General features: G+C 36.4%; 2 protein-coding genes across 2 annotated transcripts in view; both read left to right on the top strand.

Annotated features, from left to right (window-relative positions):
* Positions 1-20,579, top strand: part of ATF6 (activating transcription factor 6) — a 225,394-nt gene that overhangs the window by 134,700 nt on the left and 70,115 nt on the right. The gene's annotated exons all lie outside the window — the stretch shown is intronic.
* LOC132347274 (proteasome activator complex subunit 3-like) lies at positions 3,282-4,094 on the top strand. Its single transcript, XM_059893668.1, has one exon. The coding sequence runs from the start codon at positions 3,282-3,284 to the stop codon at positions 4,092-4,094; it is 813 nt and encodes a 270-aa protein (XP_059749651.1).

A 20,579-nucleotide genomic window follows, 5' to 3' on the forward strand; every position in this document is an offset into this window, starting at 1 on the left:
CCATACACAGGACCACAGAATCCCTTCTTCACAGGGCATAGTTTCAGAGTTGGAGGATATTTAAAGGATAAACCAATCTATAAATCTGTAGGCATTCCTAAAAGAAGAGTGGGGTGTCAGTTATTGGCATCAGTACATAATGAACCCTGCTGGGCTGTGGAGAAAGGAGAAACTGACCTGAACAAGACAATACTCCACACAGCTGTCCCTGGCCTTCCTCCACCTGTTGGCACTCAGTGTTAATTTCATGGGTCAAATCAAGGCATGCAAGTGCATTAAATAATTTTTAGAAACAACCACTGATTGCTGATGATTGATGGGGGTAGAAAAATTAGGAGCTGTTACTTTCCTACCAACTGCTATCTCATTAATGAGGACAGGAAACATTACGAAAAAATAAAACTCTTACGTCCCACTAGAAAAAAGAGCAGCTGAATCCCCCAAAGGATTTTACATTTTATCATTAGACAACTAAAGAAAATAATTTCATGTAAATGGCTTCATTAATCACTGTCATAATTTAAGTAGAAAGAAACTTCCCTACTTCTTTAAAAGAGCAACTAGAAATGTTTTCTGTTTGAAAACAGAGTAACCATTTGTTAAACCATATATACCACTGAGGGTGTTTTTGGTATAAGAGGGAATTTCCATGCTGGCGCCATCGTAATCTTTTATAGCCAAAGTTATGAAGAAAATCAACATATGGGAAATTGTGGTCATGTTTTAAGATTTGCTTTTTCTTTTCTGTTTGATAGCCCTATCTAAATTTCCATAAAGTTGAATGTAAATATGTGTGTGTAAAAATGTATATCTAATTTACCTCTTAGGAGAGGTTTAATATAAGTATAAATAGAAATTATCTACCTAAGCCCCCCCAAAAAATTACATAGTATTGAATTCTGCCTTTTCTCATCTATCCACATCTAAAACGATTACTACATACTGTTAATTTTACTTCTAAGATATTCTTTTTTTTTTTTCCTAAGATATTCTTGATGCTTCTCTTTCAACCCATCACCACCACTTAAAATGAGGCATACTTTCTCATTTGGATTATGGCACAGTCTCTCTTCCTTTAGTTTCTTCTTCAAATTCACCTCCACCATTGAAATCATACATCTCTGTGTGTATTTTTTCCCTGCCTAAATGTCCTTCATTGGCTTTTATTAAATCCAGGTTCCTAAAGCATGGCAAATAGGGCCCTGCCTCCATGAGCTGGTCCTTGCTTACTTCTCCTGCCTCATTTCCTGCCACTTCCCTTATATCTTAAGATCCAACTTACCAGTAATCCCCCATTACCTCCCTCACATACATACACACCTTTATCTCCCCTGCCCCACCTCTGAACATATAATTACTGTCACCACAACCTTCTTTGTCATTCCTGAGAGACTTGAATTGATCTGAACACAGAAACCATCTTTGAATTTTCAACTCCTGACTGGGGCTGAACAACTTAATTGCTAGTTTGTTAGTATAGGTATCTTAATATCTTACATGTGTAGTTGAAGCTATGATGAGCTTCCCAGATCCCTCCTCAGGACTAAAGTTTTTATTTCCCGATTGCTAAAAGTCTTGCTACCAAAGAGCCCTCTTCAGGAACTGCTTTGACCCCACCTGAGGACAACTCTGAAGGGCATTTCCCAGTTCCCCATGGGGTCAGTTGAGGCCTTGAGATTGCATCGAAATCCAACTTCTCCCTGTTCTGTCTCTTTCTTTCCGCAGGTGTTTATCTTAAGAGCACTCCCTAATAAACCTCCTGTAAGCAACTTCTCTGCTTGCTGGGGAACCCAACCTGTAACATGTTTGTCTTGTTGATTTGTTTTCACTTTCAGTTCTAGATTTTGTGAAGTTATAGTTAGCTAAAATCTTACTAAGTCAGGATCATTTCATCAGACATGTATTGAGCACCTGCTCCATGCCAGCTGCAAAAGAAATGAATTAAGACTTGGCCCCTGCCCTGAAGGAGTTTACAGTCTGACTGAGGTGACAATTACATTTGAAACCATACTATAGCATCTTTAGAAAAATCCTTTTTTTAACTATACTTCAATAATTTTAGAATAAAAGTCACAAAGGCATGGATTTTGCTCTGTGTTACTGCAGAGGACAAAAGGAAAATATTTCAGGGAAAGGAAAATGAATATAAATAAATAGGGTGAAAGTTTAGAAGTTTACAGAATTTGTCTCTATGATTCTGGAAACCTTTAAGGAAAAGGTAGTTTTTTCATTTTTTATTTTGAAATAAGTTTGAACTTACAGAGAAGTTAGAAGAATAATACTGAATTCTCATACACTCTTTATACAGATTCATCAATTTTTACCATTTCTCCACATGATTTAGCATTCTCATTCTCTACACACACACACACACACACTTTTTCTGAACCATCTGAGAATAGATTAAATATATCATGTCACTTTATCCCTTAATACTGTAGTGTGTACTTCCTAAAAACAAGGACATAACCTCTGTAACAACCATACACTTATCAAATTCAGGAAGTTTGACTGTGTTACGTTAATTTACAGTCCAGATTCAATTGTTAATTATTCCCCAAAAGATGAATTTTAAGAAGAGTCATATAACTTAACATTTGTAATTTAAACTAAAAATTGTATGAAGTAAGCCATAGAAGATCTCAGAAGTCTACTAACTTGATTGAAATACAATAGTGAAGTGAACTGACTTCTGACTTTCTAAGAGGAAAGCATGGATAGGCCCAGGTTACCTGTAAAGGTGTGACTTGAGGCTCTCCAGAAGTGAGCCTTGCTCTGGAGAGCCCATTTTGTGAGATGCCTTTCAAAAGAGATCGTGTTTGCTGGATCCAGGGATTGTGGACTTCCTTGAACTCCTATGTAAAGCGCACCGACTTGTCATTGCCTGGTCTTCACAGCTTAAGTTTAACGATGTTCTTGAAAGTGGCTTCCCGCCAGCCAGGCCAGTAGGTAGGGGAGGCGCAGCTCAGATAACTAGATCCAGCTGGGTCCCCTAACACGTGGTCTTCGGTGCTCTAGCGGCAAGGCACTCGAAGCCTAGGCTGGTCTCACGAAGCCTGTCTGCCGGCCTCTTGGCCAGGGCGCCGTCCGGAGGGCGTGGTCAGTGTGTGTCTCCCGCTTTCTCCACGCGCCGGCCCGCAGGGACCTCCGGGACGTCTTTTCGCCCTGGCAGGGCCTGGTCTGTTGGGAGTTGGTGGTGGCGGCGGAAGCGCAAACCCAGCCTGCGGAGGAGGGAGGAACTCAGGCCGTGTCCGCCCCAACACTCAACGACCCTGGAGGTCATGGCTTCCCTGCTGAAGCTGGAGCAGGACGTGCAGGGGAAAGTAGATTCATTTCGGGCCCGCATCGCCCAGGAGGCCGAGGATCTGGTGTCCACCTTCTTCCCTCAGACGCTGTCAGAGCTGGATAGTTGGGTTCAGGAGCTCTGCCTGCAAGACCTATCCATAATACGTTCGGTGCCAGCCCCAGAGACCCCTGTCTCCCCAGACACTGCGGGGGATGGGCCCAACCGGGATCGGCTGCCTCTGCAGACCCAGTCCTCCATCAAAGTACTAGCACTGCCAGGCGGCGAGGGGCAGCTTCTGCGAAGCAACCAGCATCTGGTGGAGCTGATTCAGCACGTAAAACCCGAGATCGAGCTGCTGAGAGAGAAATGCAACACCGTGCGTATGTGGGTGCAGCTGCTCCTCCCAAAGGCGGAGGACGGCAACAACTTCGGAGTGTCTATCCAGGAAGACACCGCGGACCAGCTGTGGACCGTGGAGAGCACAGCAGCCTCTTATCTACGCCGCTTCTCCACCTATTACAACACCCAGGCCAAGCTGGTATCCAAGACAGTGAAATACCCCCAGGTGGAAGATTATCGCCGCACTGTAGCCGAGGTCAACGAAAAGGAGTACCAGAGTGTGCGCCAGATCCTGCTCCATGTACGGAACCAGTATGCCACCTTGCACGATGTAACCCTCAAAAACATTGAGAAGATCGAGACCCCTCGGAGCACCAACACCGACAACCTATACCGAGGACCTTTCTCCACCCCACTTTCCTTCAGGAGTTGGCTGAGCTGTTCAGGCAGCTGGAAGGCTGGTTCTTGATGACTCTACAGGTGATGAAACGACTGGAAATGTGCGTTACTCTTTTTTTTTTTTTTTTTTTTTAATGTGATGATCCATTTATTTATTTATTTATTTATTTATTTATTTATTTATTTATGGCTGTGTTGGGTCTTCGTTTCTGTGCGAGGGCTTTCTCTAGTTACGGCAAATGGGGGCCACTCTTCATCGCGATGCGTGGGCCTCTCACTATCACGGCCTCTCTTGTTGCGGAGCACAAGCTCCAGACGCGCAGGCTCATTAGTTGTGGCTCACGGGCCTAGTTGCTCCGTGGCATGTGGGATCTTCCCAGACCCGGGCTCGAACCCGTGTCCCCTGCATTGGCAGGCAGACTCTCAACCACTGCGCCACCAGGGAAGCCCATGTGCGTTACTCTTTAGTGACAGTTTCGTATAGCTTATCCTCATACTGAATCCTCTTTTGGTGTGATTTTTATTTGATTTTTCTTCCAGGAGAGAGAATGGGAAGAAGCCATCTGGTAGAAGGTAGTAGGGTTGGACAGGGAGAAAGGACTGCCATTTTTAAAAGTAGCTTTGTAGATGAATGTTGGCTAAGGTTTCTTTTTTTATGGCATTGGTGACGTTGAATGGTTTCAGGGGTTAATTAAAAAAACCCTAAAGTTTAAAAGAAAGTTAAATGAAGGTTTTCCTAAGGTTCCACTCTATGTTACTTTGTTCAAACGTCAGAAATTCTCCATTTATACCATCATTTCTTTTTTGCAAGAAAAGGAGTTTAAAGGGATGTGTTTAGGTCATTGTATGCTTTCAATTTAACAGATTGAAATAAAACTTGGTTTTACCATATTTTGATGGCCTAAGTGTGCTTATCTGAACTTTAATTTTCAGATGTATAGTTTCCCTTCTCCTCAGCTGGACTCGTACCCTTGATATTTTTCAACTCTGATGCGTAAGAAAAATGAGCATGTGAGGAGCCATAGGTCTTAACTGTTCTAAAGAAATGGACATCCATACCTCCCTTAGAATGAAGAGAAATCTGTGACAGCGGCTTCCTTGCACAACCTTTTACCATCTCAGTGTCTTCTACTTTCCTTTTACACACAATTTAGAATTTCTTCTGTGTATCCATTTACCTCTTAAGTCCCTGCCAAGTCCTTCAAGCTTTATATCACATTTTTTTCTCAACCAATTTTCATCTCCGTTCCCCTTTTGTCTCTTAAGATATTTCTTATAGGCTCTCATAAGAGTTTTCCTCTCAAATTATATGGGTCATTTAAAAAATCTAAATACTCTAAAATGTGACTGGGTTTTTTCCTCCTGACTGCTTTTGCTGCCTGGTTGAGGGGAAACAGTTGTCATCTTCTCAATAGTGATCTATACTGTTGGTATATTTCAAGTCCAGCATTTTCAGATTTCATTTGCAGGTAAGATAAATTACTGTACCCCGAGTCACCTTCTGCATCAGAGAATTTCTTGTGACGTGATATGATGAATCATTCTTCCGTAGTGGTTTTTGTTCAGAATTTTATCTTTTTTGATGATGAAGATACTTCAGCCAGCTGAAGTGTATTTATTGAAACATTTCTTTTTTCAGTTTTAGTATTATTTGAGGATCTTCATCACTCAAAAACACCACCTGTGGAACTTACATAATACACACTTAGAAAAAGTGAGAGCGGGAGCCTTTTTATAGATAGGAATGAGATTATCCCTGTGTACAAGTGACAGCTTCATCTCTTTTTCCTATTCAACTAACTGCGCCCTGAATCCTTATAATATTTTCAAGACTGTATACATACGTAAGTTGTGAGCTTAATCTTTTAATGTATTTTTATAGTAGTATTTTCATGCAATAAATTATTTCTCAAATGAGTTATTGGTAGGGAAATTATGAGGAATTAAATTTATTTTTTGTGAGAAATGAGAATGTTATTTCCCATTGAAATTTCTTTTCCACAAAATGTAAGACCCTCTGAAACTAGGTAACTATATAAGTCAGAGTCCAGAATCTATTACTGAAACTTACATAATTCTACTTTTTTCCCCCCTTTGTGCAATATCTTTGTAGGAATATATTTCTTGCTACAAATGAAACTACCTTCAGATCTTGCTTTAGATAGGGTCAAAACATGATTATTTTGTCTACTCTTTTAATTGATCCTAATCATCCCTCCCCTCTCTCCTTTCCCCACTTAATGAGCGAAATCACTTTTGAATGAGACTATTTAGGAGTTTCTTTTCAACAATGCGTTTTGGTTGCCAAGGGTGAAAACCAGCACAAACCTTTATTATACAGACTTGACTCTAAAAGCTGCTATGAAAGCATTTCCTATTTAACAGCAAGAATTGTTTAAGATGAAAACAGAGATGTTTTCTTTTGCATCTTTTTTTTTTTAATTAATTAATTTATTTTTGGCTGTGTTGGGTCTTCGTTTCTGTGCGAGGGCTTTCTCTAGTTGCGGCAAGCAGGGGCCACTCTTCATCGCGGTGCGCAGGCCTCTCACTATCGCGGCCTCTCTTGTTGCGGAGCACAGGCTCCAGACGCGCAGGCTCAGTAGTTGTAGCGCACGGGCTTAGTTGCTCCGTGGCATGTGGGATCTTCCCGGACCAGGGCTCGAACCCATGTCCCCTGCATTGGCAGGCGGATTCTCAACCACTGCACCACCAGGGAAGCCCCTTTTACATCTTTTTTTAAAAAAAGAAATATTTCTTAGTCTGACCACACCACATTTCTAGCGGGTGGTTTTTTTGTTTTTCTAGGGTGGATAGTGATGCCCATTAAGTTTTTTCTGAGGTGGTGTCTACCACCTGAGTCTACCCAGGAAGTGCCTAATGATTTTTGGCTTTTCTTTTGCTTTTTCATTTTCCTTATCTGTTTGACCTGAAGGAGTAAAACAACTGTTTCTTCATGAGTGAAGTGAATTAGAGATAAAATTCTGTTTCAATCACCTTTTTAAAAATTTTTACTTACAGTTATATCTGTATAACTTATAACCTTATAACTGGGCCTGTCCTTACTAAAATGAATATGACCTTGTGTCTATTCTGACCTATATAGATTAGAAAAAATTTGTAACTGGTTTAGTGGAAGCTTTATTTTCAAAGTGAACTTCTAAAAAATGATGCCACGGTAAAACAAGTTTATTCTTTCATTGAACTTCTGAAAAGCCTGAATCTTTCACATTGCACCTTATAAAACAACAAAAGATATTGCCTAATAGAAAGACTTTTGTTTGCATTTAACATTCTTCCTCAAGAGTTCTCTTGGGCTTCCCTGATGGCGCAGTGGTTGAGAATCTGCCTGCCAGTGCAGGGGACACGGGTTCAAGCCCTGGTCTGGGAAGATCCCACATTCCGCGGAGCAACTAGGCCCGTGAGCCACAATTACTGAGCCTGCGGGTCTGGAGCCTGTGCTCCGCAACGGGAGAGGCCGCAATAGTGAGAGGCCCGCGCACCGTGATGAAGAGTGGCCCCCACTTGCTACAACTAGAGAAAGCCCTCGCACAGAAACGGAGACCTAACACAGCCATAAATAAATAAATAAAAATTAAAAAAAAAAAAAGAGTTCTTTTTATTTTCCTTGTAAGGTATTAAATCTGATTCAGATAAGTGCCAGGAATCCTACATCAGTTCATATCATTTGACAGGCATTTAATTGCATGCCAGTGTGTAGTGGACGATGTAAGGGAAGTCCAATTGTTGCTTGTTTTTCAACCATAGTTAATCATCTAAGGTTTAAAATATCTGTTCCATATATAATACAACCATCATCTTTTGCTTGTTCCTTATACTCTTAAGCTGTCAAACCCTATGCCAGATTGAAATAAATTGTCTCTAATACCCAAACATGTCTTTTACTAAAAAAATATGCATGTCCTTTGTAGTTAAGGAATTCTGGTATTTGCATTTTATTCCCTGTTCTAACACTATATCAAAATTGGAGCTGGATTGCTTTTATAAAGTCCCTACTTCTGCAAAAATCAAGTCCTTTATTATTTCCCCTTCTTGCAAATGGTTGCAAAAGCTTTTATAATAATAAACCTATTATAGGAACTGGTGTCAAAACATGGTATCCAATATGAATCATTTGCTAATTGTTAGCACTTAAAGCCCCTTTTAATTCCTTTTTAAAAGTCAGCTGAATTGAGAAAGAATGTGTGTAATGATGTTTTGTTCTTAGGAGATGGTTTGAAAAAATCATTTGAAATTAAATAATTTTAGTTTTAAGTTCTTTTTGTGACTCATGAAAACTACTAACTCAGATTTGATTGGAAATTCTAAAATTGGTAGATCTGGTTTTTAGAACTGAGTGAAATACCTTTCTTAAGCCATATAAATGATATAGAAGAGGTTTAATTTTAAAGTTCTTAAACTTTGGAGCTTAGAGGGTTTTTTAAAATTATTGAATTGTTTATAAATTCTTTGGTTAGAGGCAACATTTTTTTTTTTTTTAAGAAAACTTGTTTTGTAGTTTTCAACATACAAGTCCTGTACGTGTTTTGCTAGGTTTATACCTAAAGTCTTTTTTTTTTTTTTTTTTGAGCAATTGCACATGGTATTGTATTTTTTTTTTTTAAAGATTGATTGATTGATTGATTGATTGCTGTGTTGGGTCTTCGTTTCTGTGCTAGGGCTTTCTCCAGTTGCGGCAAGCGGGGGCCACTCCTCATCGCTGCGCGCGGGCCTCTCACTATCGCGGCCCCTCCTGCCGCGGAGCACAGGCTCCAGACGCGCAGGCTCAGCAGCTGTGGTGCTTAGCTGCTCCACGGCACATGGGATCCTCCCAGACCAGGGCTCAAACCCATATCCCCTGCATCGGCAGGCGGACTCTCAGCCACTGCGCCACCAGGGAAGCCCTAGAGGCAACATTTTTTTATAGTCTTTATGAGGTTTTCATATTTCTACAGAACTCTTACCAAATGACCTCAGCCATTAATAGATAACTATGCTATCAATTTAAAATGTTTTTTCAATTTCAAAAGGACTATCTCAATGCTCAGAAATTTGAAGAACCGGGAGAAATCATCCATAACCCACTAGTTTAACAAAATTACTGAAACGTATTTGTGGGTTTCATTTATTTTAAAGAATACATACATGTCTTTATATTATTGCAACAAAGATTATACATACTTCTGTAGCAGATAAGCATTTATATATAAACCCAGTTTTACTAATTAGAATTTCATTTGGCCGATATCCCCAGATCCAGATAGCAATAAACCCCATTTCATTTTGTCTTTCAAGGATTCTTAAGGCTCTGTTACCTGTGAGAATGATATTCATCTAGGGCAGGGGTTTTGAGTAGAGTATGGAAAATAGAGATCAAGTAGCAAGGAAGACATGTTGCCTAGACGACGATGAGAATGTCTAGATATTTATATTAGGATTTTACTCTGCTTTTGTGTTGAGGTTCCATAATGGCATTAGCCATTTTATTATTTAGTGTTAATCCCCTCCCACCTCAAAAATTTTTTTATTACCTTATAAATATGTTCAAGAAAGCAATTATATTGTCTTATACTGATTAGATGAGTTGTTCCTGCTTACATGATTTGGTACGAGTAGGAGGGAACCCTACTTCCTCTGTCAACATTTAAACATTTCTGAAAGATGCTATTGTGCACTGACATCAAGGCATTTTTTAAAAATTCCTGATCTTTTTGAAAAAACAAAGGACTCAGTCAGTTACAGAAACAGGTGCTGGACCACCCTTGTTCTCTGCATTACAACACTGTACTGCTAACACATTATCTGCCTACCTCGAACTGAAATTATCCATGGGAAGCAGAATAGAAATATAGAAGTTTCATGACTTTTCTTTTCATCAACAATAATAGGTATTTAATATTAGATGATTATACATTTGTATATATTTTTTCTTTGCTTTCTTTATTGTGATAAGTCTTCAAGTTCCTAAAGTTCAATTAGCAGAATCTTACCAGTGAAGCTTAGTGATCCCCGTCACTCAAATTTAAAATATTTCAGTACTAAACTGAATTTAATGAATTCTCTCACATAGAGAATGTCAAGTGTTATTTTTACTTATTGGTGAAAAGCTAGCAGGAGCTAATGGACAGGAATTAAACCTGCAATCAGAATTGAGTCCCTTTTACAACTTGGCCATTTATTTTGGCTTTGTTATTTAATCTCACTCTTACAAAGTTTTACAGCGTTACATTGGAAATACCATTTGCTTCAGATAATATAGCATTTTGAAATTCTTGAATAAATATATAGTTTCCAATTAAGATTTTGGAGATTGAGGGATGTACTTTTGCCCCATTAATTTTACAGATGAAGAAATTTAGATCCAGAGAATTATATAACATCACACAACTCGTGTGACAAAAGTCTAGAAGCCAGATCATCTTCCATTTCAGGCTAGTGCTTTTTTCACTGCATTGTACTACCTCCTTTTTATTAATAAATGAGATTATGTTAAAAGGGAGTTCTAAAAACGCGCAAACCAGTAGAATTCCATAAATTAACATATCCCTATAAACTGGTGTATTATTTTATTCTGCGAAATTTAAGAGAAGTTGAAATGTTTCTGAACCAGAATGGGCTGTAATATTTTTACTTAATTAAAGATTATATAAAGAAATCTAAAACAATCTCTAAATTTATATGTTAACTGTAACTTTATTTGGGTCATAAAAATGACCCTTACTAAACAAAACTCAGGAGTTTCAATACCTCCAGTTCCACTTCTCCTTCTGAGGCGGCATTATTCTATACTATCAGCTACGCCACTTGTGTTGGAAGGAGGTGCTGTTAGAGCATTTGGAGATAGATGGGGAGAAGTTTAGTACATGATTTTGTTTATTTAACTTTTGAATATATGGGTTTAAAATATCCTACTGACCCAGTACCCCAACCCTCATTCTTCACCACCAAAGAACTGCTAAGTGGAGTTGTCATGGCTCTGTCCCCAATAACCTACAGAATAAAGGGGGAAAGCAGAGGAGCTGTAGTTTTTTGTTGGAGACGAAGGCTCAAAGGGCCATTTCCCAAAAGAAGTTTATCCTCTAGAGCTGCACTGTGTTCACTACAGTAGCCACTAGTCTTCAAATGTAACTTGTCCTAATGGAGATGTGCTGTAAGTATAAACTGCACACTAGAGTTTGAAGACTTAAGAGCTTGAAGAAGAAAAAGTAAAATATCTCAGTAATTTTTACATTGATTACATACATGTTGCATGATAATATTTTTGGATATATTGGGTTCAATAAAATAGATTATTAAAATTAATTTCACCCATTTCTTTTTACTTTTTACTGTGTACTAGTAAGTTTACATGTGGCTTGCATATATGGTTTGCAGTATATTTGCATTAGACAGCATGCTCTAGAGCTAAGGTTTCTAAAGTAATTGGGATGAGTCTTGAAGCTGAACCAAAACCTACAGTGATATATGATGGGGACATTAACCGTAGACATTGATTTGTCATCTTTTCATAAGGTACAATTCAGTAAAAGTGAATCAAGCCTTCTCAGAATTCAGCTTGATCTTGGAACTTGGAATGCCTAAAGGAGTGGTTGGCTAGCGTGCCCCTTAAGCATACCTTCTAAATATCATATCTCTTATCCAGACTTACGGTGAGAGCTTAGAGTACTGATATTCTATGTTGCTAATTCAGGGTGACTCCATATGCTTTAGAAACCAAATAGATGACAAGGTTAACATCTTATTTTGATGATTGAGACACTTTCCTAACAGTTTTTACCTGGATGAAAGAATAATGTACCTCTGGTACCTACAAATACCTACAGGCAAAATCAGGCTCTTCCTCAGGGAGCAGCATTTGAGCACTCAATTAAATCCCGAAAATTCCACTGAATTCCCGTAATACTGTTTCTTTGTATTATTTTTGTATAATATATAATGTCTATTTTCTCTAAATAAGTTTCTTGAGAAGAGTGAGGGTCTTTCACTCTTTATCTCTCATGGTGTTTTGCATATAGTAAATTTATAAAGTATTTTGAATTACACTGAACTAAACCAAAACTGGATCAAACTAAAGGAAATTGTTTTCTCATAAGACATATAGTAAGTGAGCCACTTTGTTACAATTGAGCATGTTTGTGGATGTATACCCAGGAATATGTAACGACGAGAGACATCTAAAAATTTGATTCAGAATTAAACAAAGACCAATTTTAGGCATCTAATTAAACATTTTTTCTTATCACAATAATATAAATGTTTTAAAGTACTTCTGGTAATTCTCCTTCAATATTCCCAGTGATTTCCTTAAGCCTTTCACCCTGCAACAGCTGCAAGTTATTCCAAACATGTGTACTGAATTCCCATGCTGTGTAAGCCCATTTGAAAACAATTCTCTCACCCCATTAACAGCATCAGTAATTCTCTTACTACTTTTCTAACCAAGAGTTATGGAGAAATAAGTCTAGTATATCAAAGAGTGAAGAATTTTGTTCTTCAAAACTGATTCTCTGTGGTCATGAACATAATGCTTTACCCTTCCAGATTTCTGTATTTAAAAAGTTAAATAATTTCTTAAATACTTAAAAGTTACATAGTTTATTAAATACTTAAAAAAGTATTCTCTTAAGTATTAGAATTCTCTTAGATTTTAAGTTTTATTTGCTAATAAATATAAAGACAAAGCATTCTGGTTAAAAATTATTTCATAAGTTTTAAACAATTTGAAAAGTATAGTGAACTCAACCATCACTGTCTTATTCCTCTACTTTTTTAATATCGGTGAACATTTTTCTCTGCTTCTTTCCTACATTTTATGCTGTGAGACAAGCTCAAAATTATTGAACCCATTATCTATATATTTCATAGCTTACTCCAGTACTTCTATTAGGCACCCATCTGGAGCTGAAGAAATTTGACAGACTAATATGCTTGCTATTCTGTTGAGGAGTAATGAAAAGGCCATTTTTATGAGTTTCATGAGCTGAGGGTTAATATTTTCAATAAGAAACCAATAAGTTGAATATAACCTTTTGCATTTAAATTCCACATTATTGCACTGTATTATAAGAAGTCCTAAAGACCACATAGTTCATATGGTAGGAAGTATTAAATGTTACTTAAGAATCTAATTTCTGTTTATACTTTTAGAAAGAATTAAGAGTAATGGCAACAAATGAAGTCAGAATAGCTTGATTAAAGGAAGCAAGTAATTGTAGTTTATTAAAAGAATATCTCCTTAATCTTATAGTATGTGCTAATTCTTTGCTTTTCAAGTACATAAATTTATGTATTACCTGAGACATGCTCATTCTGTAAAACTTTTGTGTAAAACTAATGAACTTTAGCCCCATAAGAAAATTTGAAAATTAAAAATGACATTTGAAAAATGAAAACTGATAATTCCCATAGCAAAGGCTATTAGGAATTATTGTAGTCAGAAAGAAATATTAAATAAATATAAAATATTTCTTTTAGCTCTTCCATTCCTACCTCAGAAATTATTTAAATTTATTCAGAAAGGTTTAATATAAAAGTTCTGCCTAGAAAATAAATTTGAGACTTTTAGTATTACTTCACAGTAGTACTATTCTAAATATATGTTTATACAAGAGGCAGATTGGTGTTCCTTTTAATGAACTAATGCTAGGATATAGTTATTCCTTTAATTATTTAGTCTCATTGAAACTTAATTAATTTCTAAATTAACTAGATTTACTCTGAAATTAGTTCTGAAAGTTTTAGCTACACTGTCAGATTAATGGCTAATTTTTTTTAAATTTAATTTTTATTTTATTCTGGAGTATAGGTGATATACAATGTTGGGGTAGTTTCAGGTGTACAGCAAAGTGATTCAGTTATACATATACAGATACCCACTCTTTTTCAGATTCTTCTCTCATATAGGTTATTGCAGAATATTGAGTAGAGTTCCCTCTGCCATACAGTAGGTCATTGCTGATTATCTATTGTATATATAGTAGTGTGTATATGTTAATCCCAAACTTGATCTCTTCTCAGTAATTTAAAGAAGCAGTATTATTTCATTAAACCATCAAATTGTACCTGCCCATTGATTAACATATCCTGAGGATTTACTGATCTGTTATTTTGTTCAAGTGTATATGAAACTCTTTCTGTACATGTTCTTGGGCTCACCATTAGTATTAATGCATTCACTAACTTACATTTGGCAATACTTTTGCTGTATAACCTTAGTAACATCGTTAAGATGTTTTAGTATAAAATTACAGTAGAGAGACCACTGTGTCAATCACCCAAACATTATTCTGTCCTGTTAACCAACAAACATTATTCTAACTGTCATAGAACAGGTTTTCCTGTTTGTCATACATATGAAGTATTTGAATGTATTTATGCGAAGTAATTTTTAAAGCCAGTTACTCTTGAATGACCAAGCATATTCTTCAGTCCCAACATTCCTCCCTACCCCCATCCCCAGTAAACTTAAGAAATACATCAGTTGGATTTCTGTTCATAGTTTTGGCAATACTAATGTGTGCAGCAGACAGCAGCTATTTTTTAGATTTTGAACTTGCTCTTGGATCATAAATAAATAAATAGCTAAGGTATATACTCACCTGAAGTTTGGTGGTTTAAAACCACTATACTATAATTTTAACCTACTATTTTATATTGGAGTGATTTTATTTTCTAGAAAAGTTTTATATTCTGAAAGTTGTCATCCAATTGTACTTTGATCATTCTTTGACTGCCCACAATATAGCCACACATTTATTTCCTCTCTGTGAACAAAGAAAATCGTTTAACAATTCTCAATTCTTTTCATGAACAAGATATATCCTAGGAGCTGTGGAAATAATAGATTCAAAGATTTATAGGACTGTTTCCACTACTCATGACTTAAAACATACAAGAATAATTCCTAACATATAAGATTGCCTATACCTATTTTGACATTAACATTTTAATGTGACTGTGTTAGAATTGTTCATGCAAATGCATTTTAGGATCCTATTGATAATATTGAAATAATTATACTCACCTTTATTTATAATCATCCCTAGTTCTTTCTTTCATATAATTATCTATCATTCATATAGGTTAGAGGCTGTAAAGATTATCTCTGATGAAAAATTTTTTTCCCAGTGTATTTAACATCCTGATATTATATGATTCAGAGTTATGTTACAGGTGGCATATGCTTCCTGATCACACACCAAAGAGAGACGAGAAGTACACAAGGGAAAGAGTGGAAATTTTATGTTATAGACAAATACGACGTGTTAGATAATTATGTTGGTTAAGTTGCTGATGGATATTGATTTCCTTTTATTTAGGGACATCCCAGAAACCTATCTAGGTAGTGGGCAGAATCCAGCACCCTTAGCAATTTGATAAATTGCCTTTCATGAGTGAATTGTATTTTCTTCTTTGGAGGTCTCACCGTCATTTTTTCTTGGTGATTTTAGAAACATTTATTTTGATGTGGTGATTGTTGGTATATTTGAATAAAATTGTTATCGACGGAGTTTGTTCTAAGTTCCAGCTAGGCCTCAATTTTTTCGAATGAGGGCATGGGCTGCAAGATCTCTGAGGTCTCTTCCTGCCCTATGACTCTGTGATTTTGCTAATAAAATTTCTGTCATATTTTGGTTGACTTTTTGAATGTAATAGCAGACTTTTAAGAAAATCTCCTACATGAGACTTGAGACATGAGATTTGTGGGTCAGGAGGGAGATGATCATAAAGCCTTCAAAGAAAAAGAAATGTATGAGCTAAGTCATGTAAGGTGGAAAGGTAATCCCAGCACAGAATAATAAAGATCAAGGGCAATACAGACACAAGGACCCTCACTGCTAAGTTAAGTATACCTGAAAGAATGTGGTGGGAAAGAAAGGAAATAAAGGAAATCTTTTGCGTTTATTAGATTTCAGGGAGTACTGTACAAGATAAGGTTGGAGAAGGAAATTGGGGCCAGATTTTCAGTTTATTGGCTATCACCTTCTTAGTTAAATATGTATTCTATATTTATATGCTTTTTGAATGTCCCATATATAGCAGAAGTTGGGAAATAGAAAAACTTCAGGAAAATGTTAGATTGCTTTGGATTATTACTATTATTTTTTTAACATTTTAGAACGCAGCAGTTTGGTATGTTTGCTTAATAATTGTGAGTATGTTGAAACAAAGAAAAGGGTCAGATTAGTCAACTGAATGTCTTTTCCTGCCTTTATTATTTGGTATTCACTTGCTAAACACTTTCCTTGGTGGGTTTTTTAAAATAGTACCTATTTGTTTTCCTTATTGTTAGTCTTTTATTTTCCTTTTTAGTTTATTGATCCTCTTTATAATTGCCTGATACTTCCGTCAGGCATTTCAGATTGTCATTCTACACATCTTTTGAGTTCTGTGTTGGTAGATGATTTTTTACAATCTTTGAATGTCAGAGCTCACAACCATTTGATAGATCTAAAGAGCATATCTATAACCATATTTCCTAATAAAATATTTACTTATTGGGAGTAAAGATTCAAAACTCAGAGAAAAAAATCCCCCTGCCCCCACCCAAAAAACCCTTCTAGAATAAGGAACATTATCTTTGTATAGTATCTTGCCTAAGGTCTCCCATCTATTCAGAGTCTGATTATGAGGAACCCTCTTTTGTGTGACCTGGCATTCCAGGGCAGGGCTCAGCACATCTTATTTCCTCTAGTGCTTCACCATTAATTACTCATATCAGCACTTGTGAAGGTCTCACACTGCAGAGTGAACTCCAGCTTAGGTTCTTGTTACATTGTTTTGAGTGTTTCCATAGGTAAGTGTTGGGCAGTATCTTAAAATGATGGCTTCTGTTTCTTAGAGGCATCTGTTTAACAGCTGAACTCTGATGAGGAGAGTAAGTGGTTTCCAATAAGTGTGATCTCCTCCAGTTGTATTCCTCATTTTACTGTTTCTGATGAGGAAGATATTTTCTATTTGGGTGCCCTAAACTTTCTCCTTTCTCTATTTTATGCATGTGTGTTTTGCTTTGTTTTGTTTTTGCCATCTTTAAAACTAAGGAAGTTTGTAAAGAAACATTATAACATCTCTAGACATATAAGTCTCTTAAAATGAGTATACTTCATGTTCTATTGACTTGACTCCCTGTAACAATAAGAAAAAGGATTCACCCATTCACTTATTCACTTTTTTTAAGTTTTAATGAGTTTCTATTATTTGCCCAATTTACTCTAGTGCTGTGGGTACAGAAATTCCAAACTTCTTATCTCTTCTAAGTCATCTTTGTAGTGACCAGCCCTAAATTCCTTTTACTTCTAGTAGTGTATCTCATCATATTAAGAATACAGATTGGGAATAATATTTGTTTTGGTGGAATTTAAGATGTATTGGGAAAAGAGTGCATTTAATTGTTGGAAAGAGATTAAGATTAAAAAGATTTTCTAAGGATATGAGTGAATAATAACCATGATGATAGAATAACCACAAACTGACCAGAGCAATTTAATCTATTAAATCAACAATTTTCTATTAAATCGTGTCTGGGATGTTAGAAAATGATAATCTGAAATGAAATGGTCATTAATTGCGAGAATACAGTTTCTTATAAAATGCTTTTACTAAAGATTTCTCACTGTTTCACTGTAAATGAAATCTAACCATTTAAGCACATTTTGTCTATAAGTGAATCTTTTTGTTTCAATGTAAATAAAGTAGTTGTTATAGCGTGAAAGTCATTTGTTTACAAGATATGAAACAATTTTGAGTGAGATAATTTTTTTCACTAAAAAGAAATCATTCATGTTAAAATATTTATTGAGTACCTTTAGTCTGAGATGCTGGGAATTGAGAGATGTTTTCTCTTTAAAGCAGTGATTCATCATCCTTTTTTGATCATGGACCTCCTCCCTCTCCCAAGAAAAACGTATTTACATATTTAAGTAGAAAGTCTCTTATAACTTAAGGAAGCCCATGGAGCCCACCATTATGAATCTTACCCTGAAGGAATGCAGCCCAGTAGAAACAGACATATGAACACAAACTATAATATGTTAAGCGATTTAATAGGGGGAGGATTGTGGAAACACAAATGAGGGGCAGTTAATTTTGCCTAGGCCTAGGTGGTAGAGAATGGAAACGCAAAGAGAAGTGGGTGGGTAGGCTCGGTCCCAGAAGGTTGAAAATGCAGTTGATACTTTAATTATACCTTAACAGTTGACTAAAAATCAAAACAGTGACAAAACCAAATGCTGGAAAGGATATGGAGAAATTGGATCACTCATACATTGCTGATGGGAATGTAAGATAATATAGCCACTCTGCATTAGATATGAGACCAAAAACAAGTAAGAAAATTTTACAAAATAAATTTGACTTCTTCAAAAGTAAAAACTTTTATGCTTCAACGGACACTATTAAGAAAGAGAAAAGAGAACTCACAGAATAGGAGAAACTATTTGCAAATCATATATCTTTTTTTTTTTTTTTATAAATTTATTTATTTTTATTTATATATTTTTGGCTGTATTGGGTCTCCGTTGCTGTGCGCGGGCTTTTTCTAGTTGTGGCGAGAGGGAGCTACTCTTCATTGCGGTGCGCGGGCTTCTCATTGCGGTGGCTTCTCTCGTTGTGGAGCACGGGCTCTAGGCACACGAGCTTCAGTAGTTGTGGCACGCGGGCTCAGTAGTTGTGGCTCGTGGGCTCTAGAGCGCAGTCTCAGGAGTTGTGGCGCACGGGCCCAGTTGCTCCGCGGCATGTGGGATCTTCCCGGACCAGGGCTTGAACCCGTGTCCCCTGCATTGTCAGGCGGATTCTTAACCACTGCGCCACCAGGGAAGCCCAACAAATCATATATCTTATAAGGGACTTATATCCAGAATATATAAAGAAATCTTACAACTCAACTATAAAAAGACAACTCAATTTTAAAATGGGCAAGGGATTTGTGTAGACATTTCTCCAAAGAAGATATACAAAAAGGCTAATAACACACAAAAAGATATTCAATATCATTAGCCATTAGTAGAAATTAAAACTAAGAAGTGTTTAAAATATTTAATGATTCACTTGAAAATAACAATAATGAAACAATTATATTTTAAAATAGATAACATTTTTAATGAAAAATAATTATATACTAAAGAGGAAAAATTTTTTTACTGAGAAGAGTGGCATTGTTTTACAGTTCTGCAAATGTCTAATCTGATTTAATAAAGTAGCAGGATTCTCATGTATTTCTGCATTCGATATGTTGTAATATGTTGTTTTGGTTGAAATATATGAAGAAAATACAGTTATGTAATTGGAAAAGGGAGGAGTATTTTAATACTCTTTTCAGATAATTGTGGGTTATTTTTTTGAAAAAGCATCAAAGCTCAACAAGTGATCATTTCTTAAAAGATTAGTTCAAGATGGAATCTGACATCATATCAGTGTAACTTGTATACTCTGTAACATTAAAAGCCATCGATCTGTCTTGTACTTTGAATGGAACTTTTACCTATGGATGATTTTGTAATATCATCCACTGGTCATTTGGAAAATATTGATTCACTGAACTATCCATATCTTCCAGATATTAACATATTTCATTATACAATATTTAAAAAATCACATTCATTAATATCACTACTAATCACATCAAGAAAGTCATGCTCATGGTGGTGGATACTATGTTTCCAAAATTCTGATTTTTGCTTGACAGCTCAAATTTTATCATTTGCAATACATATTGTTGACTGTTTTCTTTGAAGTGACATGCTTGCTTCTCTTACTTTCACGAAAACGTCTGATGGATACTCAAGCCTGAGTAACAGTAGTTTGTCAGTCACTATTTCAAGTTAAAGTGTGTAGTTCATGGGACTTCCCTGGTGGTCCAGTGGTTAAGACTCCGTGCTTCCAGTGCAGGGTTCGATCCCTGGTCAGGGAACTAGATCCCGTGTGCCGCAACTAAAAGAACCCGCATGCTGCAACTAAAAAAAAAAAGATCCTGCGTGCCACAACTAAGACCTGGTGCAGCCAAATAAATAAATATTAAAAAAAAATAAAGTGTGTAGTTCAGCTGGCAACTTAGTCACTTAAGTTTTTTTTTTTCCCGTCACAGAGTGTATTAATAATTTTTACTGCTTTGACAAGGATATTCTTAATTGGAATTGGCTTTTAAAGTTTTTATATTCATCTACTTATTCATTCATTGATTCATTTTTACTATGAGTATGTGGCAGTGAAGAATACATGATTACTATTATAGTTTGGTGCTACTACCACCTAGATTCATGCCAAGGCCCAGCAGTTTTACCTTGCCTTTTCACCATTGGTTCAGATTTCAACAGAGTGAAAAAAGGCAAATAATGTCTTATTATTATTATGAAAATAGTTTGACCTTACAGAGCTGCTGAAAGGGTCTTAGGGGCCCTTGCCTCCTGGAGGCAGAGAGCTAGTTAAAAAGCTATTATTAAAACTCTCCTGTAGCTAACTTATTTATATTATAAACCATTTTTGGGTATCTATCATGTGAAAGACTGTAATAGATCCTGGGGATTCACCAATGAACAAAACAGATAAAAATGCCAGCTGTTGT

This window comes from Balaenoptera ricei, chromosome 1 (assembly GCF_028023285.1).
Source record: "Balaenoptera ricei isolate mBalRic1 chromosome 1, mBalRic1.hap2, whole genome shotgun sequence".
NCBI classification, from domain to species: Eukaryota; Metazoa; Chordata; class Mammalia; order Artiodactyla; family Balaenopteridae; genus Balaenoptera; species Balaenoptera ricei.

Bases quoted from the DNA above. Each gene is read 5' to 3' on its own strand.
- LOC132347274 (XM_059893668.1), top strand. From the start codon at position 3,282: ATGGCTTCCCTGCTGAAGCTGGAGCAGGACGTGCAGGGGAAAGTAGAT.